Here is a 25,733-nt window from a genome sequence, read left to right as displayed (position 1 = left end):
TGAAATCTGGATTGGGATTGTATTTGGGTCATCTGGGATCAAAAACTAGGTCACTAGGTCAAATAATAGAAAAACCTTTAACAGCATAATTAATTGTTTTCACTAAGTGTATAATTATAATTTATATATCAGATTAAAGAGAATATATTTTTATTTTTTTTTATGGTTTTTATTTCATTAAAATCCACAAAGGATAAGTGTTATTAATCGTTGCTTAATTATTGAACAGTGCGGATTATCGGTATTTTCACACGTCCGCGGTAGAGTGCAAATGGCGGACACGGTATTTTTTCATGACGATATCTCGATAAGTAAATTTTTTATAATAATTTTCACTAAAATATCATCTGTGTCGGTGCCGCGAATTCCTGCGAAATCAGTCTTCTAGAGACCACAGTTTTCATCAGATCTTTATGAAATTTGGTCAGAATGTTAATCTTGATGAAATCTGGGTTGGGTTGTATTTAGGTCATCTGGGGTCAAAGTCTAGGTTACTAGGTCAAATAATAGAAAAACCTTGTGTAGACAATAGAGACATTCATCTTCTGGTCGCCATCTTGTAGAGGGTTGTTTACAAACAGAGTCAATATCGCCGTGGAAATAAAGAAAATAGAAAACTAACGTAAAGAAAAAGAAGAACTTCCACTTCAACACCATCCAGCCACCACTATTGTATTGTTCCTTGCCCGTCCATTGATCCTTTTTTGTTCTTTCTTTTTTCGTAATTATCTAAAACTGATCATATTTCGGACGTCATTTTGTATTCGGAATTTATTTTTGGCTTTTTTAATTATTACATTAAATAATTACCAAATGACTTAATTAACCATTATTATTTATTTATATCAACGCTATTGGGTTGTTTACCGGTGCGGTGCTTGCAAACTATGCTTTGCTGTCAGGCTGTGATACTCTATAACTAACTGTGCTTAGTAATAACAATAATATTAATATAACTTCATCATAGTAGTTTAAATAACATATACCAATCATATTAAATTCAAACTGATTCAAGTAGTAATGGATGTAATTATTCCTTCTTGTTTCATACATTTCTTATGAAATTCTGCTTTGTTTACATTTTTAAAAGTGCAAAAGAGCAGACGCAAACATTATGATTGGTTATCTCTTTCACGTCCTTGCAAGAGCAGACGCCATGTCAAGGTCGTTCTTTGTGTAAAATTTTCATCCCAAAACGGATTGACCTACTTTCATTTGCAGGGACGTGACAGAGATAACCAATTAGAGCCATGCTTTTAAATACTGTCAACCAATGAAAACACCCCTTTCTAACAGCTTTAGGCAAGACATTGCTTATTAATTTTTTTGAGTACTGCGTTTTTCACGCTTTTTATGTCCCCCACTATAGTAGTGGGGGACATATTGTTTTTGCCCTGTCTGTTGGTCTGTAGGTTGGTCTGTCTGTTTGCGCCAACTTTAACATTTGGCAATAACTTTTGCTATATTGAAGATAGCAACTCCATATTTGGCATGCATGTGTATCTCATGAAGCTGCACATTTTGAGTGGTGAAAGGTCAAGGTCATTCTTCAAGGTCAGAGGTCAAATATATGTGGCCAAAATCGCTCATTTTATGAATACTTTTGCAATATTGAAGATAGCAACTTTATATTAGGCATGCATGTGTATCTCATGGAGCTGCACATTTTGAGTGGTGAAAGGTCAAGGTCATCCTTCAAGGTCAGAGGTCAAATATATGTGGCCCAAATCGCTTATTTTATAAATACTTTTGCAATATTGAAGATAGCAACTTGATATTTGGCATGCATGTGCATCTCATGGAGCTGCACATTTTGAGTGGTGAAAGGTCAAGGTCATCCTTCACAAGGTCAAGGTCATCCTTCAAGGTCAAACATCATATAGGGGGACATTGTGTTTCACAAACACATCTTGTTGAATAAGTTAAGTATAGATATTTTTAAACCAATAGATTTTTATTGAAGCACCGCATCAACACTGCAATGTATTGTTGTATTATAAATGGTACAGCCCAGTAAAATCGAGCTGACCATATTATAGCAGTTTTCTGCTTCGTAAACGTAGAGTTTTATGTTAAGCAGTGTGCTCGGGCAATGGTTTCTAACTGAAGTCCCGAGGGTAAACAACCCCATAATGTATGACAATAGAGGTCACAGTTTTCATCAGATGTTTATGAAATTTGGTCAGAATGTTTATCTTAATATTATTTGATTTTGGATCGAATATGGGTCATCTGGGGTCAAAAATTAGATCACCGGGCCAATTTAAGTAAAACCATGTGTAGATGAAAAAGGTCACAGTTTTCATCATTTCTTAATGAAATTTTGTCAGAATGTATTAATTTATGAAATCTGGTTTGGGATTGTATATGGATCTGATAGAATTTAAGTTTATATAGCAAGGTTAGTCAGGTGAGCGATTCATGGCCATCATGGCCCTCTTGTTTTTAAATGGTGACGTAGAGGTATGATAAACAGAAAAACAGATTACGGCCTAATCGTTTTGTAATATATCTGGCTTGACAGGAATAAAATAACGGCTTGGCAAGCCTGGCCATTAATTTTATTAGCTTAGCTGTTTTAGGAGAAAAATTGAGGTATTGTCATAGCCAGCTCCTCGTGTCATGTATTTTGCAGTTCAGCGTCCGCTGTTACAAAACCTTAACATTGGCTCTAAAATCAAAGTGCTTCCACCTACAACGTTGAAACTTCACATGTAGATGCACCTAGATGAGTTCTACACGCAACACCCATTTTTAAACCCCCATTACTGGTAATGGGGGCTATATAGGTGTCACTTTGTCGGTCTGTCCCGAAAATTTCATCCGACCTTCACCAAACTTGGTCAGAAGTTGTATCTAGATGATGTCTTGTTCACTGTTGATTATGAGTTATACCGGATCAAAAACTAGGTCACGGGGTCACTCAGTGCGTTTTTAACCGAAAGTTTGTCCGGACCATAACTATGTCATTTATTGTTAGATTTCAAAATGAAATGACTTGCTTCATTTGTTCACCATCATTAGACGTGTCGCGCGAAAGAATTATGTCGATATCTCCATGGTCAAGGTTACACTTTGAGTTCAAAGGTTAATGCTTGTCCGGGCCATAACTTCGTCGATTAATGTGAAACTTTAAAATCATTTGGCACATTTGTTCACCATCATTGGACGGTGTGTCGCGCGAAAGAATTACGTCGATATCTCCAAGGTCAAGGTCATCCTTTGAATTCAAAGGTCAAAAATGGCCATAAATGAGCTTGTCTGGGCCATAAATATGTTGTTCATTCTGAGATTTTAAAATCATATGGCACATTTGTTCACCATCATTGGAAGGTGTGTTGCACGAAAGAATTACGTCAATATCTCCAAGGTCAAGGTCACACTGAGTTTAAAGGCCAAAAAATTGCCATAAATGAGCCTGTCGGGGCCATAACTATGTGGTTCATTGTGAGATTTTAAAATCATTTGGCATATTTGTTAACCATTATTGGGCGGTGTGTCATGCATTATTGGACGGTGTGTCATGCGAAAAAATTATGTAGATATCTGCAAATTTTGTCAAGGTTACACTGTGAGTTCAAATTGTATTGTTGTATTATAAATGGTACAGCCCAGTAAAATCGAGCTGACCATATTATAGCAGTTTTCTGCTTCGTAAACGTAGAGTTTTATGTTAAGCACTGTGCTCGGGCAATGGTTTCTAACTGAAGTCCCGAGGGTAAACAACCCCATAATGTATGACAATAGAGGTCACAGTTTTCATCAGATGTTTATGAAATTTGGTCAGAATGTTTATCTTAATATTATTTGATTTTGGATCGAATATGGGTCATCTGGGGTCAAAAATTAGATCACCGGGCCAATTTAAGTAAAACCATGTGTAGATGAAAAAGGTCACAGTTTTCATCATTTCTTAATGAAATTTTGTCAGAATGTATTAATTTATGAAATCTGGTTTGGGATTGTATATGGATCTGATAGAATTTAAGTTTATATAGCAAGGTTAGTCAGGTGAGCGATTCATGGCCATCATGGCCCTCTTGTTTTTAAATGGTGACGTAGAGGTATGATAAACAGAAAAACAGATTACGGCCTAATCGTTTTGTAATATATCTGGCTTGACAGGAATAAAATAACGGCTTGGCAAGCCTGGCCATTAATTTTATTAGCTTAGCTGTTTTAGGAGAAAAATTGAGGTATTGTCATAGCCAGCTCCTCGTGTCATGTATTTTGCAGTTCAGCGTCCGCTGTTACAAAACCTTAACATTGGCTCTAAAATCAAAGTGCTTCCACCTACAACGTTGAAACTTCACATGTAGATGCACCTAGATGAGTTCTACACGCAACACCCATTTTTAAACCCCCATTACTGGTAATGGGGGCTATATAGGTGTCACTTTGTCGGTCTGTCCCGAAAATTTCATCCGACCTTCACCAAACTTGGTCAGAAGTTGTATCTAGATGATGTCTTGTTCACTGTTGATTATGAGTTATACCGGATCAAAAACTAGGTCACGGGGTCACTCAGTGCGTTTTTAACCGAAAGTTTGTCCGGACCATAACTATGTCATTTATTGTTAGATTTCAAAATGAAATGACTTGCTTCATTTGTTCACCATCATTAGACGTGTCGCGCGAAAGAATTATGTCGATATCTCCATGGTCAAGGTTACACTTTGAGTTCAAAGGTTAATGCTTGTCCGGGCCATAACTTCGTCGATTAATGTGAAACTTTAAAATCATTTGGCACATTTGTTCACCATCATTGGACGGTGTGTCGCGCGAAAGAATTACGTCGATATCTCCAAGGTCAAGGTCATCCTTTGAATTCAAAGGTCAAAAATGGCCATAAATGAGCTTGTCTGGGCCATAAATATGTTGTTCATTCTGAGATTTTAAAATCATATGGCACATTTGTTCACCATCATTGGAAGGTGTGTTGCACGAAAGAATTACGTCAATATCTCCAAGGTCAAGGTCACACTGAGTTTAAAGGCCAAAAAATTGCCATAAATGAGCCTGTCGGGGCCATAACTATGTGGTTCATTGTGAGATTTTAAAATCATTTGGCATATTTGTTAACCATTATTGGGCGGTGTGTCATGCATTATTGGACGGTGTGTCATGCGAAAAAATTATGTAGATATCTGCAAATTTTGTCAAGGTTACACTGTGAGTTCAAATTGTATTGTTGTATTATAAATGGTACAGCCCAGTAAAATCGAGCTGACCATATTATAGCAGTTTTCTGCTTCGTAAACGTAGAGTTTTATGTTAAGCAGTGTGCTCGGGCAATGGTTTCTAACTGAAGTCCCGAGGGTAAACAACCCCATAATGTATGACAATAGAGGTCACAGTTTTCATCAGATGTTTATGAAATTTGGTCAAAATGTTTATCTTAATATTATTTGATTTTGGATCGAATATGGGTCATCTGGGGTCAAAAATTAGATCACCGGGCCAATTTAAGTAAAACCATGTGTAGATGAAAAAGGTCACAGTTTTCATCATTTCTTAATGAAATTTTGTCAGAATGTATTAATTTATGAAATCTGGTTTGGGATTGTATATGGATCTGATAGAATTTAAGTTTATATAGCAAGGTTAGTCAGGTGAGCGATTCATGGCCATCATGGCCCTCTTGTTTTTAAATGGTGACGTAGAGGTATGATAAACAGAAAAACAGATTACGGCCTAATCGTTTTGTAATATATCTGGCTTGACAGGAATAAAATAACGGCTTGGCAAGCCTGGCCATTAATTTTATTAGCTTAGCTGGTTTAGGAGAAAAATTGAGGTATTGTCATAGCCAGCTCCTCGTGTCATGTATTTTGCAGTTCAGCGTCCGCTGTTACAAAACCTTAACATTGGCTCTAAAATCAAAGTGCTTCCACCTACAACGTTGAAACTTCACATGTAGATGCACCTAGATGAGTTCTACACGCAACACCCATTTTTAAACCCCCATTACTGGTAATGGGGGCTATATAGGTGTCACTTTGTCGGTCTGTCCCGAAAATTTCATCCGACCTTCACCAAACTTGGTCAGAAGTTGTATCTAGATGATGTCTTGTTCACTGTTGATTATGAGTTATACCGGATCAAAAACTAGGTCACGGGGTCACTCAGTGCGTTTTTAACCGAAAGTTTGTCCGGACCATAACTATGTCATTTATTGTTAGATTTCAAAATGAAATGACTTGCTTCATTTGTTCACCATCATTAGACGTGTCGCGCGAAAGAATTATGTCGATATCTCCATGGTCAAGGTTACACTTTGAGTTCAAAGGTTAATGCTTGTCCGGGCCATAACTTCGTCGATTAATGTGAAACTTTAAAATCATTTGGCACATTTGTTCACCATCATTGGACGGTGTGTCGCGCGAAAGAATTACGTCGATATCTCCAAGGTCAAGGTCATCCTTTGAATTCAAAGGTCAAAAATGGCCATAAATGAGCTTGTCTGGGCCATAAATATGTTGTTCATTCTGAGATTTTAAAATCATATGGCACATTTGTTCACCATCATTGGAAGGTGTGTTGCACGAAAGAATTACGTCAATATCTCCAAGGTCAAGGTCACACTGAGTTTAAAGGCCAAAAAATTGCCATAAATGAGCCTGTCGGGGCCATAACTATGTGGTTCATTGTGAGATTTTAAAATCATTTGGCATATTTGTTAACCATTATTGGGCGGTGTGTCATGCATTATTGGACGGTGTGTCATGCGAAAAAATTATGTAGATATCTGCAAATTTTGTCAAGGTTACACTGTGAGTTCAAATTGTATTGTTGTATTATAAATGGTACAGCCCAGTAAAATCGAGCTGACCATATTATAGCAGTTTTCTGCTTCGTAAACGTAGAGTTTTATGTTAAGCACTGTGCTCGGGCAATGGTTTCTAACTGAAGTCCCGAGGGTAAACAACCCCATAATGTATGACAATAGAGGTCACAGTTTTCATCAGATGTTTATGAAATTTGGTCAGAATGTTTATCTTAATATTATTTGATTTTGGATCGAATATGGGTCATCTGGGGTCAAAAATTAGATCACCGGGCCAATTTAAGTAAAACCATGTGTAGATGAAAAAGGTCACAGTTTTCATCATTTCTTAATGAAATTTTGTCAGAATGTATTAATTTATGAAATCTGGTTTGGGATTGTATATGGATCTGATAGAATTTAAGTTTATATAGCAAGGTTAGTCAGGTGAGCGATTCATGGCCATCATGGCCCTCTTGTTTTTAAATGGTGACGTAGAGGTATGATAAACAGAAAAACAGATTACGGCCTAATCGTTTTGTAATATATCTGGCTTGACAGGAATAAAATAACGGCTTGGCAAGCCTGGCCATTAATTTTATTAGCTTAGCTGGTTTAGGAGAAAAATTGAGGTATTGTCATAGCCAGCTCCTCGTGTCATGTATTTTGCAGTTCAGCGTCCGCTGTTACAAAACCTTAACATTGGCTCTAAAATCAAAGTGCTTCCACCTACAACGTTGAAACTTCACATGTAGATGCACCTAGATGAGTTCTACACGCAACACCCATTTTTAAACCCCCATTACTGGTAATGGGGGCTATATAGGTGTCACTTTGTCGGTCTGTCCCGAAAATTTCATCCGACCTTCACCAAACTTGGTCAGAAGTTGTATCTAGATGATGTCTTGTTCACTGTTGATTATGAGTTATACCGGATCAAAAACTAGGTCACGGGGTCACTCAGTGCGTTTTTAACCGAAAGTTTGTCCGGACCATAACTATGTCATTTATTGTTAGATTTCAAAATGAAATGACTTGCTTCATTTGTTCACCATCATTAGACGTGTCGCGCGAAAGAATTATGTCGATATCTCCATGGTCAAGGTTACACTTTGAGTTCAAAGGTTAATGCTTGTCCGGGCCATAACTTCGTCGATTAATGTGAAACTTTAAAATCATTTGGCACATTTGTTCACCATCATTGGACGGTGTGTCGCGCGAAAGAATTACGTCGATATCTCCAAGGTCAAGGTCATCCTTTGAATTCAAAGGTCAAAAATGGCCATAAATGAGCTTGTCTGGGCCATAAATATGTTGTTCATTCTGAGATTTTAAAATCATATGGCACATTTGTTCACCATCATTGGAAGGTGTGTTGCACGAAAGAATTACGTCAATATCTCCAAGGTCAAGGTCACACTGAGTTTAAAGGCCAAAAAATTGCCATAAATGAGCCTGTCGGGGCCATAACTATGTGGTTCATTGTGAGATTTTAAAATCATTTGGCATATTTGTTAACCATTATTGGGCGGTGTGTCATGCATTATTGGACGGTGTGTCATGCGAAAAAATTATGTAGATATCTGCAAATTTTGTCAAGGTTACACTGTGAGTTCAAATTGTATTGTTGTATTATAAATGGTACAGCCCAGTAAAATCGAGCTGACCATATTATAGCAGTTTTCTGCTTCGTAAACGTAGAGTTTTATGTTAAGCAGTGTGCTCGGGCAATGGTTTCTAACTGAAGTCCCGAGGGTAAACAACCCCATAATGTATGACAATAGAGGTCACAGTTTTCATCAGATGTTTATGAAATTTGGTCAAAATGTTTATCTTAATATTATTTGATTTTGGATCGAATATGGGTCATCTGGGGTCAAAAATTAGATCACCGGGCCAATTTAAGTAAAACCATGTGTAGATGAAAAAGGTCACAGTTTTCATCATTTCTTAATGAAATTTTGTCAGAATGTATTAATTTATGAAATCTGGTTTGGGATTGTATATGGATCTGATAGAATTTAAGTTTATATAGCAAGGTTAGTCAGGTGAGCGATTCATGGCCATCATGGCCCTCTTGTTTTTAAATGGTGACGTAGAGGTATGATAAACAGAAAAACAGATTACGGCCTAATCGTTTTGTAATATATCTGGCTTGACAGGAATAAAATAACGGCTTGGCAAGCCTGGCCATTAATTTTATTAGCTTAGCTGGTTTAGGAGAAAAATTGAGGTATTGTCATAGCCAGCTCCTCGTGTCATGTATTTTGCAGTTCAGCGTCCGCTGTTACAAAACCTTAACATTGGCTCTAAAATCAAAGTGCTTCCACCTACAACGTTGAAACTTCACATGTAGATGCACCTAGATGAGTTCTACACGCAACACCCATTTTTAAACCCCCATTACTGGTAATGGGGGCTATATAGGTGTCACTTTGTCGGTCTGTCCCGAAAATTTCATCCGACCTTCACCAAACTTGGTCAGAAGTTGTATCTAGATGATGTCTTGTTCACTGTTGATTATGAGTTATACCGGATCAAAAACTAGGTCACGGGGTCACTCAGTGCGTTTTTAACCGAAAGTTTGTCCGGACCATAACTATGTCATTTATTGTTAGATTTCAAAATGAAATGACTTGCTTCATTTGTTCACCATCATTAGACGTGTCGCGCGAAAGAATTATGTCGATATCTCCATGGTCAAGGTTACACTTTGAGTTCAAAGGTTAATGCTTGTCCGGGCCATAACTTCGTCGATTAATGTGAAACTTTAAAATCATTTGGCACATTTGTTCACCATCATTGGACGGTGTGTCGCGCGAAAGAATTACGTCGATATCTCCAAGGTCAAGGTCATCCTTTGAATTCAAAGGTCAAAAATGGCCATAAATGAGCTTGTCTGGGCCATAAATATGTTGTTCATTCTGAGATTTTAAAATCATATGGCACATTTGTTCACCATCATTGGAAGGTGTGTTGCACGAAAGAATTACGTCAATATCTCCAAGGTCAAGGTCACACTGAGTTTAAAGGCCAAAAAATTGCCATAAATGAGCCTGTCGGGGCCATAACTATGTGGTTCATTGTGAGATTTTAAAATCATTTGGGATATTTGTTAACCATTATTGGGCGGTGTGTCATGCATTATTGGACGGTGTGTCATGCGAAAAAATTATGTAGATATCTGCAAATTTTGTCAAGGTTACACTGTGAGTTCAAATTGTATTGTTGTATTAAAATGGTACAGCCCAGTAAAATCGAGCTGACCATATTATAGCAGTTTTCTGCTTCGTAAACGTAGAGTTTTATGTTAAGCAGTGTGCTCGGGCAATGGTTTCTAACTGAAGTCCCGAGGGTAAACAACCCCATAATGTATGACAATAGAGGTCACAGTTTTCATCAGATGTTTATGAAATTTGGTCAGAATGTTTATCTTAATATTATTTGATTTTGGATCGAATATGGGTCATCTGGGGTCAAAAATTAGATCACCGGGCCAATTTAAGTAAAACCATGTGTAGATGAAAAAGGTCACAGTTTTCATCATTTCTTAATGAAATTTTGTCAGAATGTATTAATTTATGAAATCTGGTTTGGGATTGTATATGGATCTGATAGAATTTAAGTTTATATAGCAAGGTTAGTCAGGTGAGCGATTCATGGCCATCATGGCCCTCTTGTTTTTAAATGGTGACGTAGAGGTATGATAAACAGAAAAACAGATTACGGCCTAATCGTTTTGTAATATATCTGGCTTGACAGGAATAAAATAACGGCTTGGCAAGCCTGGCCATTAATTTTATTAGCTTAGCTGTTTTAGGAGAAAAATTGAGGTATTGTCATAGCCAGCTCCTCGTGTCATGTATTTTGCAGTTCAGCGTCCGCTGTTACAAAACCTTAACATTGGCTCTAAAATCAAAGTGCTTCCACCTACAACGTTGAAACTTCACATGTAGATGCACCTAGATGAGTTCTACACGCAACACCCATTTTTAAACCCCCATTACTGGTAATGGGGGCTATATAGGTGTCACTTTGTCGGTCTGTCCCGAAAATTTCATCCGACCTTCACCAAACTTGGTCAGAAGTTGTATCTAGATGATGTCTTGTTCACTGTTGATTATGAGTTATACCGGATCAAAAACTAGGTCACGGGGTCACTCAGTGCGTTTTTAACCGAAAGTTTGTCCGGACCATAACTATGTCATTTATTGTTAGATTTCAAAATGAAATGACTTGCTTCATTTGTTCACCATCATTAGACGTGTCGCGCGAAAGAATTATGTCGATATCTCCATGGTCAAGGTTACACTTTGAGTTCAAAGGTTAATGCTTGTCCGGGCCATAACTTCGTCGATTAATGTGAAACTTTAAAATCATTTGGCACATTTGTTCACCATCATTGGACGGTGTGTCGCGCGAAAGAATTACGTCGATATCTCCAAGGTCAAGGTCATCCTTTGAATTCAAAGGTCAAAAATGGCCATAAATGAGCTTGTCTGGGCCATAAATATGTTGTTCATTCTGAGATTTTAAAATCATATGGCACATTTGTTCACCATCATTGGAAGGTGTGTTGCACGAAAGAATTACGTCAATATCTCCAAGGTCAAGGTCACACTGAGTTTAAAGGCCAAAAAATTGCCATAAATGAGCCTGTCGGGGCCATAACTATGTGGTTCATTGTGAGATTTTAAAATCATTTGGCATATTTGTTAACCATTATTGGGCGGTGTGTCATGCATTATTGGACGGTGTGTCATGCGAAAAAATTATGTAGATATCTGCAAATTTTGTCAAGGTTACACTGTGAGTTCAAAGGTAAAAAATGGCCATAAATGATCTTGTCGGGGCCATTACTATGTCATTCATTGCGAGATTTTTAAATAACTCAGTACATTTGCTCACAATCATTGGACAATGTGTCATGCGAAAGAATTACGTCGATATCTCCAAGGTCAATGTCACACTTGGAGTTCAAAAGTCAAAAATGGCCATAAATGAGCTTGTCTTGGCCATATTCATGTCATTCATTGTGAGATGTTAAAATGACTCTGTACATTAATTTTGTTCACAGTCATTGGAGGGCGTGTCATGCAAAAGAATTCAAGAGTTCAAAGGTCAAAATGGCCATAAATGATAATGGCATAATAATTCTTAAAAATCGCCATAAATTAGATTCTCTTGTTTTGTGCAGACAGCATGCAATATAGTCTGTGTCAATGCGGCACGTGGGGGTATACGTCACATCTGTGACAAAGCTCTAGTTGGGTCACTAGGTCAAAGGTCAAGGTCACTGTGACCTGTAAAAAAAATATTCTGCCAAGCTTTCATTTATTCAAAACTGCACCCGCAGAGGAGCGTTGGCACCCGTTATGCGATGTTCTTGTTTTAAGCCTAATTTCTCTTTACAATGAAGCTTGAGTTGTCCTGTGGTTGTACAAGTTTTCTGCTAAAACAAAATAAGTCATTTTCAATGGCCACAGTGCATGTACTTAAATGTAATTGACAGCGCTTATGTCACTGCCTGATGTTATTTCTTCTGTTTGCTTTTAAGCATGATACTTCACTTGTGCATTTGCCTTGGACAATAGATGAACCCTACTAAAACTGGGGTCACTAGGTAAAACATCCAGATCACTGTCACAATAAGTATTAAAATTGTTTCCAATTAATAACTCTTCAACAAATTGACCGATTGGCTTGATACTTCTTATGTGCATTTGCCTTGGACAGTAGATGACCCCTATTTAAATTGGGGTCACTAGGTCAAAAGTTAAGCTCACTGTCACAATAAGTGTAAAAATCGTTTCCGATCAATAACTCATCAACCAATCAGCTGATTGGATTGATACTTCATTAGCGCATTGGCATTGGACAGTTGATAACCCCTATTGAAATTGGGGTCACTAGCTCAAAGGTCAAGGTCAATGTAACAATTATTGTGAAAATTGTTTCTGATCAATAACTCATCATCCAATTGACTGATTGGCTTGATACTTTCCATGTGCGTTGGCCATGGACAGTAGATGACCCCTATTGAAGTTGGGGTCACTAGGTCAAAGATCACTATCACAGTAAGTGTGAAAATTGTTTGCGATTAATAACTTGTCAACCAATTGACCCATCGGCTTGATACTTCACAATGTGCATTGACCTTGGACAGTAGATGACCCCTAATGAAACATACAAAAAATTGACTTCATGGACAACTTCACGTCATTCTTCCTCCAGGAAAGCCTGGGCTTTATTGTTTTACTGCTGAATAAAAGCTTTGTAGTGCAGAGAACCCTGAGATCTTTACTTTTGGTTAAAAAATTGGTAGTGCATTAAAAAACAAATGTGGAATCATAGTCACTTAATTAGAAACAAGTCGTTGACGCCGTATCTGAAGTGCTACGCTAGTTGAGATAGGTCAGTATTGATCTGTACCGTTATTGTATACATTTTAATGTATGGACAGCCTGTATTGGGCTGCCTGATCGCTCTTTGGCTGATATGATTACCAAGAATAACGTGATTGACGGCTGGCTAATGTCTTTGATGTTGGGAAACTTAGGATATTGTTTGTTGCACTTCACAAGCATGAATGTAATTTACAATGAAGGCACAAACATCTTCAGCAAACTGGATTTAGATATGAATTTTGGATGACACAGAAATGTTCTACTTTGGGAACTGACATGCTTTAAGACAAGAATTTGATTCAATAAAAGAGGCTAACTGGTCAGAAAATACATAATGACATACAATCAGTGTGAAAAATTAGCCATTTTTGCAGAGAATCTTTGTTCTCTGTTGTCTGCCATACTCCAGTATCATAATGATTTATGCAACTAGCAACATATAATCTTATATGTCTGCCTAAATTTGCGAACCAATAGTTAAGTTTGTTGTATATTGGAAAAGCGTGACATGGTAAGGAATTATTGCTGTATAACATTAAAAATCTTATTGAGTTTATTGGTAAAGTTAGGCATTTACATGATAGTTGTCAGATTTGGAAAAAAAAACATGCATTGGATTGATTCTGCAAAAAAATGTATGTATTGCAAAATACTAACAATGTAAAAAGTTAGTTTTATTTGTTAATTCCTTTACTTGCTGTGCAATCTAACTTATTCTCTTATTGGTGTGTCTGAATTTAAAAAGATTATCTCTATTTAAAAGTGCTAAGTTACATAAAGTTATCATAAATTCAAATGAGTGTTAGCTTGAGACAGTTGTATATGGGGTATAAAACATTGTTTTGTCTGTTTGCAGTAATTACATGTTATTAGAAGCACTGTGTTTGTTTGTAAAGAGGGTAATTTGTCTTTTGTATATTCAGGTAGCCAATATTTCTATTTGAGTGTAATTGTCAAATGGAAAGTTTCAGTGCATTCCAAACATACGGGACACTGCCTTATACAAACATTGGCGCTTCCGTTATGTCAGAGACTGTTACTTTGAATTGATCATTGATTGTATATTGAACATTATTAAATAACAGGTCTTTAAGATCAAACATAAATATGGATTTCTATTGAAAACAGTGATGTTAACAACTAAAATATGTACCTTTAAGCTGGAAAAAGGTTACTGTGTTCTTGAATATCAAGTGCTTAATAGAATTCTAATTCTGTCAGTACAAAAACTTAATTGTATAATTACCATAAATTTATGACCTGATGAATGTGAAAATGTAACAGCTGAAAACCGACCTATTTTTATTCCAGGAAATTGTATACAATTTGTAGCTTCATAATGAAGTATCAATTACACTAAGTACAGGAAAATATATGTTGCCATACTGTACAGTGGGTAGTAAGCCTTTATGTGGTGTTTGAACATAGTGATTGAAAACAATTAACTAAATTTATTTTAGTTAAAACTTGGTCTTGTGTTTTGTTTTGCAAACTATCTTATTCCTTAAACAGAGTGAATGGAACTTAGTGAGTATAAAAAAAGGATTTTTTGCTTGATGAGGTAATCTTGTGTTTTAAAGAACCTTGTGATGCCATTCCGACGCAGAAACACCTATTCTGTATATGAAGCCTCCAAGGTATGTACATTGGACGTGCATATTGCGGAATAATGTTCACCAAAAATAATTTAAAATTATGTATCAGGTTTTCAACGAAGTTAAAACTCCCGGACATTAGATTGGAATGTCACAGGCATGCAACTCAAACTGGTGGATACCGGAATATATTGTACATTATCATCGACCAATCTGGATGAAACTATGGGTATATAAAGCCTGCATGGTGACCTACCTTGGGACTTTTTTTGGTCAAGGTCATTGTAACTAAATAAATTTGAGTTCAAAGTTCAAAATTGTAATGAAATTTTGCGTGTAAGAAGCTTATATGAAGACCTAGCATAGGATAGCCTTTGGAGAAAGTTGTGTCAAGGTCAAGGTCACTGTATCCAAAAATTGAAAAACAGGTGGTTCCAGTCAATAACTGTAGTTTGCATGCCTATCCGGGATGTATTTTCTGCGTGTAAGGCACGAGTTAAGGTCACTAATAACATAAAAATAGAAAAATATCATAACCTCAATAACTTTAATAAGTTTGGATAGAGGTATTGCACTGAAATTGTGTGTTGGTAACTAAATTACCTGAGGTCCTTAAAATAGAAAAGCTATTCTATCTCAAGCTTGTTGAGAAATTGTTAATTAGTGGCTGGCATAAAGACCTAACTTTAGATTGCACAATTATTAATAAAAAAACAGCAATAAAATGTGGAAAACCTGGTTTAGAGACAACGCCTTGTTTCTTGTGTTGTATTATTAACGGGGCCTTTTCACAGATTTTGACATGTATTGAAGTTTGTCATTAAATGCTTTATATTGATAAATGTAAACATTTAATCTAAAAATCCCCAATAAAAAAGCAAGAATAAAACTAAAGAAAGAAAACAAAGTAACCCTCAACTGGGATTCGACCATTGACCCCTGGAGTAAAAGTCTATCGCTTAGACCCCTCGGTCATCCTTGCTGATACAATCAGTGATGTATTTTATATAATCCTGGTAGTATTACAAAATATAACGACAACAACAGAACTCTCCAAATTATTCAATCGTTTCGCGTTATAACGCTTTATTATTTTCAGGTTTTTAAATTGTCAAAAGATGCATGTAATGGATATTTTAGAGCATGGTAAATATTCAGTATAACTGTTTCCTCACACAAATCATAACTACATCGAAAATTTGCGAATCTTAAACATTTTTTTTCATTTGTCAATTTACCACAACATTAAAATGTTCATCAATTCTAAAATTTCATTCAATTCCTTTATAAATAAGCCTTTCAGTATTCTGATGCAATTTTCATTAAGCAGTAATAAAGTTTGGCTCAGTTTACCTAACCAGGCTGATATTTACCTAACTTGACTGAATTTTAACAGACTGACTGAAATTCACAAAAACTGCCTGACATTTCCTTAACTTACTGAAATTAATTTGTTGTGACCACAATTTATTCTTACTGAAAACAATTAACAGTGGTTTTATTTTGGTTTAATGGGTGAAGAAATTCGGCCCCATTACCAATCTTAAAAAGAATATATATTACCAGATTATTGCATACAAGTCCTACTTTAAGGTTCACAAAAAAAATAATGATAACATTGACTTTATTTCCATATCCAGCTCTATATTAATTTTGAACCTTAGTTTATATAAAATTGAACAAATCTTATCTGTATACTGAACCGTTTGTCAGTTCAGTAGTTAAGAGTCTCAAAGCTTTCAGTATCACTCTGGGTAGGATATAAATGAACCTTGCTATGGGTAAATGGGTAGGATTTAAAAGAACCTTGCTATGGGTTAATGGGTAGGATATAAATGAACCTTGCTATGGGTAAATGGGTCGGATTTAAATGAACCTTGCTATGGGTAAATGGGTAGGATTTAAATGAACCTTGCTATGGGTAAATGGGTAGGATTTAAATGAACCTTGCTATGGGTAAATGGGTAGGATATAAATGAACCTTGCTATGGGAAAATGGGTAGGATATAAATGAACCTTGCTATGGGTAAATGGGTAGGATATAAATGAACCTTGCTATGGGAAGATGGGTAGGATATAAATGAACCTTGCTATGGGTAAATGGGTAGGATTTAAAAAGAACCTTGCTATGGGTAAATGGGTAGGATATAAATGAACCTTGCTATGGGTAAATGGGTAGGATATAAATGAACCTTGCTATGGGAAGATGGGTAGGATATAAATGAACCTTGCTATGGGAAAATGGGTAGGATATAAATGAACCTTGCTATGGGTAAATGGGTAGGACATAAATGAACCTTGCTATGGGTAAATGGGTAGGATATAAAAGAACCTTGCTATGGGAAAATGGCATTATGTAACAGGGGTGTCAATTGTCCAGATTATTCCGGAAATCCAGATATGAGCAGCCCAGGGTCAATTTTGAAAACATTTTAAATCCAATTAGTGTTGTTGTTGTTTTTTTTTGGGGGGGTTGAGTGCTCGATCATTTGAGAACGAATATTGTTTTTGCTTTCTCAGCATTCCCGAAATTTACGCTTGGTACCCATTTTCCCCAGCATTTTATTTATTATGCCCCCCTTCAAAGAAGAGGGGGTATATTGTTTTGCACATGTCCGTCCGTCCGTCCACCAGATGGTTTCCGGATGATAACTCAAGAACGCTTCGGCCTAGGATCATGAAACTTCATAGGTACATTGATCATGACTGGAAGATGACCCCTGTTGATTTTCAGGTCACTAGGTCAAAGGCCAAGGTCACAGTGACTCGAAATAGTAAAATGGTTTCCAGATGATAACTCCAGAATGCTTAGGCCTAGGATCATGAAACTTCATAGGTACATTGATCATGACTGGCAGATGACCCCTATTGATTTTCAGGTCACTAGGTCAAAGGTCAAGGTCACAGTGACTAAATAGTAAAATGGTTTCCGGATGATAACTCAAGAATGTTTAGGCCTAGGATCATGAAACTTCATAGGTACATTTATCATGACTGGCAGATGACCCCCATTGATTTTCAGGTCACTAGGTCAAAGGTCAAGGTCACAGTGACTCGAAATAGTAAAATGGTTTCCTGATTATAACTCAAGAATGCTTACGCCTAGGATCATGAAGCTTCATAGGAACATTGATCATGACTGGCAGATGACCCCTATTGATTTTCAGGTCACTAGGTAAAAGGTCAAGGTCACAGTGACTCGAAACAGTAAAATGGTTTCCGGATGATATCTCAAGAATGCTTACGCCTAGGAGCATGAAACTTCATAGGTACATTGATCATGACTTGCAGATGACCCCTATTGATTTTCAGGTCACTAGGTCAAAGGTCAAGGTCACAGCGACTCGAAATAGTAAAATGGTTTCTGGATGATAACTCCGGAATGCTTACGCCTAGGATCATGAAACTTCATAGGTACATTAATCATGACTCGCAGATGACCCCTATTGATTTTCAGGTCACTATATCAAAGGTCAAGGTCACAGCGACTCGAAACAGTAAAATGGTTTCCTGATGATAACTCAAGAATAATTAGGCCTAGGATCATGAAACTTCATAGCTACATTGATCATGACTGGCAGATGACCCCTATTGATTTTCAGGTCACTAGGTCAAAGGTCAAGGTCACAGTGCCAAAAAAACGTATTCACACAATGGCTGCCACTACAACTGACAGCCCATATGGGGGGCATGCATGTTTTACAAACAGCCCTTGTTTATTTCTGATTGGTTAGCCGATGGCCTGGACATAAATGGTAACTGACCGAAATTCTGTGTTACTTCCTGTAAATCTTACAAGTTAACAAAACGTTGTAAATGTCTGCCATCTTGAAATATTTTAAATGATCGATGTGCATAATAAAGCACTGCTATTGCATATTGTAAGACACTATGTAAATCAAATTATATGTTGACTAAGTATTTGTTAGATAACTGGTTTTATTTTTCTGCAGTAAAACTACATGCACATTTAATTTCATGTGCAAAACACATAAATTTTTTCGGACTGTCGTTTTCTGATAAAGTATTTTTCGATGATTTTAATAATTTTAACGTTCTTTATGATTTTTTTTTTTTAGAATGAAGAATGCACATGCAGTGATACGAACGGTCAGGTTTATAATAATTTGCATTGCATTCATCTGAAATCGCAACATGCAACTAGAAAGCCTCTAAAAAAAAGTACAATAAGTTATGGCTCGGGGGGGGGGACTCTGCCCTTTAGCCCTTTTAAGGACTTGCCGCCCCAAGATTCCTGGCCTTTTTATGTGGATACAAAATTTGGGACAATTGACACCGTGACCCTTGAACAAAAAATAATGCAGATGTGTTAAGTGTCATCCAAGAAATGCCTTTGCTTTCCATTCATGAGGAAATGACCAACAAGTCATTGGATTATCCATTCATAATACAATGTGCATGTGAAAGTGAAAGAAGTTGTAATTACTAACCAGTGGTTCAAGTATTTATGATGATTGATCATGAGCCTGTTCAAAATCATTCCAGTATTACTCATACCTCTGTCTCTGCATAAGATTTTCCATTGACTTTAGAGATTATATGAAGTAAAAGGAGAATTGGTTTGTATATATAATGGAGGTATTCTAATGTACACAGTTTGTACTTTGTGTCATGGCCACTTGAGGGATTTTAATATCATAGTGTAAACTTAGCAATAGGATTTACTTTATCGGCTAAATATAGGGCACACAGAAGTCAAAGGATTGTCAAATATACATCACAGAGAAGTCAAAAGATTGTAACTTCTCCTGATTTTACTTTCCTAATCTGGTAATCTGATATGAATTCAACCTGGATCGTATGGAGATATTAATTAATCGGGAGCCATATTTCAATAATTTTACATCTACATGCCATGTTTGCTTTTGATATTATAATGAGAAAGATGTGTACATGTACATTGGAATATGAAAGCATTTGCAAGTTTGGGTGTTATGAGAAAGAGTGTTTGCAGTTGTTCACATCATAGCATTCATATCATTAAAAACTGGACCAGAATGACTGTTTGAAAATGCTTGAAGTTGTTCACATTGGAAACAAGGGAAGAAAATGCTATTAATTATTGTCAGATTATTTTGCCAGTTTCTGGTTGTTTTAATGTGTCAGTGACAATAGTGATGGCTACATGGGAATTTCAGATGGTTTCGGATTAGTTTCTGCACTTGGTGCACATTAAGTCTCTTTTCATGTGTTATTACTTCTTATATTTAATAAGGATGTAAAGCATTGTCTAACAGTAAATGCCCTAGCACTTTGACTCGCATAAAAACAATACTGTACATGCACTGTTGCTCAATGTGATACATACTTAAACATTATGATTGCATACTACATGGCAATAATTGTGTTAAATTATATTGAACCAATTTATCATGATTACATAGTAGTAATCAAATTTATTAAGGTTGCTCATAATTAAATGTTGATAATGATTGATGTGCTGTGTGTGTTTTACCATCCTCACTTGTAACATATCTGCCTTGGAGGAAAACACGATTTTCATAGATTACATGCGGATAAATTGTAGGATAGCTGTGGGAAGTATATTTACCTTGCAGAAGTAATGGGTTAATTTGTTGTAAATAAGATAAGAGAAGTTGGTATAAGTATTTTACATACAGGCGTTAAATAATGAATGTAAATGTGGATGATACAGGAATAAGATGATTAAAAAAAATACCAAAATTGTTATGTGCACATAAAAATAGTTTAGAAAGTTTAAACAATTGTAGTATGTTTGGAATTTTGTATAATCAGTGTTTGAATAAGAGAAATTAATGTCATTTGGGAATTTATGTTCGGGAGCAAAATGAAAACGATAAACAAAAATTCATGTGATCATCAAGGAGTTTTATGCTGTTGGTTTGTGCAAGATTGGTGAATACTATTATTTATAAATGAGTTTTGTGTTGTTCAGTGTGTGCATTAAACAGTAATGTCTCTATCAAAGAAAGGCGCAATATCTTGGATACGTTTATCAAAAGCACTGGGTCGTAGAGAGGAGATGAAGCCCCATGATCGGTTGTCCCACTCGGTGGCTGACATTGAGAGACTCTTTCAGACTGTGTGCTATGAGCAGCAACAGTGGAACACCAAGGTAACAGCCTGTGTTCTAGAACGTACATGCTTAAACCATAGTATACAATTGTATAAAAAAGCAGATAGCATAGAAAGACTTCTGACAAGAAAAGGAACTGAATACAGTCCAACCCCTACTACCGGTCACCCTTCATCGGCGGTCGCCCCGTGTAGGCGACTGGTCTGTGCTGCGACCGTCAATAAACACTATATAATGCATCTCTCATAAGCGGTCACCCAGTTTCTCCGCCCAGCGGCCAGCAATTTTGCATCCCAAATGTTAAATTTCCACCATATGAGCGGTCATGAGCGAGTAAGTCGGTCATGTTCATTGGCAAAATTACACCGACGCAACGGTGAAAAAATCTATACATACTTCCAGTCTGTGGTTTAGGCTCTGTAGTACTGAAGCGTGACGTGTGATAAACATTTTGACAGCCAGTTTGCAAATTGCAATTAATTAGCGGCAGATTATCGGGTTAAAAGCAATATGCGACCGTTTGATCTTTTTGTTTCCGCACGTGCGAATATCACCTATTATTACTGTTGAGTCATAATATTTCAATCAAACCCTTATGACAATTATCGGCTAATTAAAAGGTTTTGCTCAGCGATTTATCGCGATAATTATAAGGTGTTTAACTATGATTTTAGAAACTGTCATTCTTTCAAATTTTATTAACACATTTGAAGAGCAAAAAAAGTAAAAATAATCATAAATATAACGGGAAAGACTTATCCGACATACTATTATAAATAAACAAGTGCCCCCCAAATAAATTGTGTAACCCTAGTACAGTAGGGTATAATATTGTGGGAAAAAACAATAACATTCAAATAAAAATGCATATATGCCATACGTCCCGGATTGTCCGGGATTGTCCCGGAAATGAAGGACGTGTCCCGCAGTCCCGGAAATCTGTCAAATGTCCCGGATTTTACAAAATCCATATAAACATGTACCTTATGCTTAACTGCACCTCGAGTCGGTGTTCCCACTAATCCGCAGCGTCTCCATGACAATGCCTACCCGAATAGGTGACTACGCTACGTGTCAAAATCGATCAATTAACAGGAGTCCTGTTATCATATCGATTGTCTTACGTTCGCAGTCAAACCGAAAAGGCGGCATTGTTTAATGTGGTTGTTAATTGTTACTACGTTATAATTTCCCTCTGCGTAAGGGCAAAGAAGTTGTTCACACATCTGAAGATTCTTGCGGTTGTGAAATAGTCATGCATGAATAACCCCGTGTCACTATCAATCTATAGTTTCAGTGGCTTTGTTATGTCACACTATTCGGTCCGTATTGTGTTCTCCTCCACGATAAAATCGCGGAACGTTACTCCGGAGACTTTTAATGAAAACGATGTTGTCCTCGTGGAAATTGTGCATTTCATGCATAGTTCAGTTACAGTTTGTAGATCTATATGAAAACATTTATTTGTAGGCGATATTAAATTTATTTAAAAAAAAAACAAATTTAAAAAAAACAACAACAAAGTGTAATTTTATCGTCTTTAAGATAATTAATTATTGAAACAATTATTATAACGTATACTAATTAAACAAAATGCGATTCGCCTATTAGGCGGATATATTATATGATTTAAAGTTGCTAGGCGCACCTGCCACTTACATCATTTCAACGAAAATAAATTGTGACTCTGCAAACATGGCAAAAAAAGATCAAATTAACGATGGAGATCATACACTAAGAAAAGATTAATGAAATGCCTGTGAAAATCAACGATGCATAAGATCTATTTAGATGCTAACAACATATTTATTAGTAATGTACTCGATATACGATGTGAAAAAAATGCGTGCCATACATGCATATATGTATATATATATATATATATATCGCTATATGTATACATGTCCCGGAAAATTGGCAAAAGTCCCGGAAAATTGAGCTTAATGTCCCGGAATTGGTCTGAGAATTTATGGCATGTATGAAAATGGCCTCCTTGTTTTTCATTTTCTTATTCAAATGTATTGGATTTAAATTCTGTGTATGTACCTAAAAAAGATGGAAAATATTAATGTTAACTTTACAACGTTGTCCATCTATATTCTGATCATAAATATAACACAATTTTTAACATAGTTACAGTTAAAACAACGGGGAGCAGAATGGTGCGAGTTACCGAAACTCGGTAACTTACAAGGAAAAAATGATGATGAGAATGATTCTTTTTCATTGACTTGATTCTGATGATGATGATGATGATGATGATGATGATGATGATGATGATGATATTGATGATATTGATGATATTGATGATATTGATGATGATTAGAAAGATGAATAGAATATTTTTTTGAATGAAAATGTTGTTTTATAGCTGATCTTAGAAAGAAAAAAAAAATATTATTTTAAGTCTATACATTGTTTAGTACATGTACACATATTAACCATTTTGTTTATACAAAAATATAACAGTTGGCCATGCACTCATCAACTCCAAACTCCCTATAACCCAGCCCCCTCTTAAGAGGCCACCCTGCTTAAGCAGCCAATTTGGCCGTTTCCCTTGACTGGCTGCTTAAGAGGGGTTGGACTGTAAAGTGAATATTTGCCAGATATATTTGTTTGAAGGAACTTTTTAACCAGGTTTTTCGAAGAAAAAAATTGGTTATTATATTGGCAAATGTCGGCTGGCGGGCGGGCGGAACAACCTTGTCCGGGCCATAACTCTGTCGTTCATTGTCAGATTTAAAAATCATTTGGCACATTTGTTCACCATCATTAGACGGTATGTCGCGCGAAAGAATTACGTCGATATCTCCAAGGTCAAGGTCACAATTTGAGTTTGAAGGTCAAAAATGGCCATAAATGAGCTTGTCCGGGCCATAACTTTGTTGTTCATTGTCAGATTTTAAAATCATTTGGCACATTTGTTCACCATCATTAGACGGTGTGTCACGCGAAAGAATCACGTCGATATTTCCAAGGTCAAGGTCACAATTTGAGTTTGAAGGTCAGAAATGGCCATAAATGAGCTTGTCTGGGCCATAACTATGTCATTCATTGTGACATTTTAAAATCATTTGGCACATTTGTTCACCATTATTGGACGTTGTGTCGCACGAAAGAATTACGTCAATATCTCCAAGGTCAAGGTCGCCACAACCAAAAAAAGATTGATTTTGAAACAACTATGTAACTATGAACAATCAGTAACAATGCACATTTTGATTTTGAGTTGTCTCTCTTTATCAGACTTTTTTATGCCCCCCTTCCAAGAAGAGGGGGTATATTGTTTTGCACATGTCGGTCGGTCCGTCCACCAGATGGTTTCCGGATGATAACCCAAGAACGCTAAGGCCTAGGATCATGAAACTTCATAGGTACATTGATCATGACTGGCAGATGACCCCTATTGATTTTCAGGTCACTAGGTCAAAGGTCAAGGTCACAGTGACTCGAAATAGTAAAATGGTTTCCGGATAATAACTCAAGAACGCTAAGGCCTAGGATCATGAAACTTCATAGGTACATTGATCATGACTGGCAGAATGACCCCTATTGATTTTCAGGTCACTAGGTCAAAGGTCAAGGTCACAGTGACTTAAATTAGTAAAATGGTTTTCAGATGATAACTCAAAAATGCTAACGCCTAGGATCATGAAACTTCTTAGGTACATTAATCATGACTGGCAGATGACCCCTATGAATTTTCAGGTCACTAGGTCAAAGGTCAAGGTCACAGTGACTCGAAACAGTAAAATGGTTTCCAGATGAAAACTCAAGAATGCTTACGTGTAGGATCATGAAACTTCATAGAAACTTTGATCATGACTGGCAGATGACTCCTATTGATTTTCAGGTCACTAGGTCAAAGGTCAAGGTCACAGTGACTCGAAATAGCAAAATGGTTTCCGGATGATAACTCAAGAATGCTTACGCCTAGGATCATGAAACTTCATAGGTACATTGATCATGACTGGAAGATGACCTGTATCAATTTTCAGGTCACTAGGTCAAAGGTCAAGGTCACAGTGACTCGAAACAGTTAAATGGTTTCCTGATGATAACTAAAGAATAATTAGGCCTAGGATCATGAAACTTCACAGGTACATTGATCATGACTGGCAGATGACCCCTATTGATTTTCAGGTCACAAGGTCAAAGGTCAAGGTCACAGTGACAAAAAATGGATTCCACTACAACTGACAGCCCATATGGGGGGCATGCATGTTTTACAAACAGCCCTTGTTTTCTAATTGAAATCAAGGTCAATTTTACACAAGGGGGTTAACAATACACATTTTGAATTGTCTCCCTTTATCAGACTTTTTCAACTGAAAACCTGGTTTTGTGACACTTTTGTCCCTTGTTAAATGTTGTTTTCTGTAACAAAATCGTAATGATACACATTAGTTTTTAGCTCATCTATTTTTTGAAAAAAAATAAATTGAGCTATTGCCATCACCTTGGCGTCGGCGTCCGGTTCAGTTTTGCGTTTAGGTACACTTTTATCATAAAGTATCAATGCTATTGCATTCAAACTTGGTACACTTACTAACTGTCATGAGGGGACTGGGCAGGCAAAGTTAGATAATTTTGGCTTGCATTTTGACAGAATAATGTGCCCTTTTTATACTAAGAAAATTGAAAATTTTGGTTAAGTTTTGTGTTTAAGTCCATTTTATTCCTTAAGTATCAAAGCTATTGCTTTCATACTTGCAACACTTACTAACTATCATAAGGGGACGGTGCAGGCAAAGTTATGTAACTCTGACTGGCATTTTGACAGAATTATGTGCCCTTTTTATACTTAGAAAATTGAATATTTGGTTAAGTTTTGTGTTTAGGTCCACTTTTTTCCTAAAGTATCAAAGCCATTGCTTTCATAC

General features: G+C 36.5%; 1 protein-coding gene across 9 annotated transcripts in view; it reads left to right on the top strand.

Moving 5' to 3' along the window:
* Nucleotides 1-25,733, top strand: part of LOC127865164 (regulator of G-protein signaling loco-like) — a 124,361-nt gene that overhangs the window by 36,545 nt on the left and 62,083 nt on the right. Inside the window, exon 1 of one of the 9 annotated variants that reach the window (XM_052405089.1) lies at nt 14,697-14,810. The exons of 7 other annotated variants lie outside the window; for them this stretch is intronic. In XM_052405089.1, coding sequence (XP_052261049.1) covers nt 14,763-14,810 — 48 coding nt within the window. In that variant the 5' untranslated portion in view covers nt 14,697-14,762. Of the gene's footprint in view, nt 1-14,696; nt 14,811-19,612; nt 20,887-25,733 lie in introns of those variants that run through there. One more of the 9 variants, XM_052405086.1, reaches the window with a different exon arrangement.

Source organism: Dreissena polymorpha, chromosome 1 (assembly GCF_020536995.1).
Source record: "Dreissena polymorpha isolate Duluth1 chromosome 1, UMN_Dpol_1.0, whole genome shotgun sequence".
Taxonomy (NCBI): domain Eukaryota; kingdom Metazoa; phylum Mollusca; class Bivalvia; order Myida; family Dreissenidae; genus Dreissena; species Dreissena polymorpha.
This window is presented reverse-complemented; position numbering and strand designations above follow the sequence as displayed.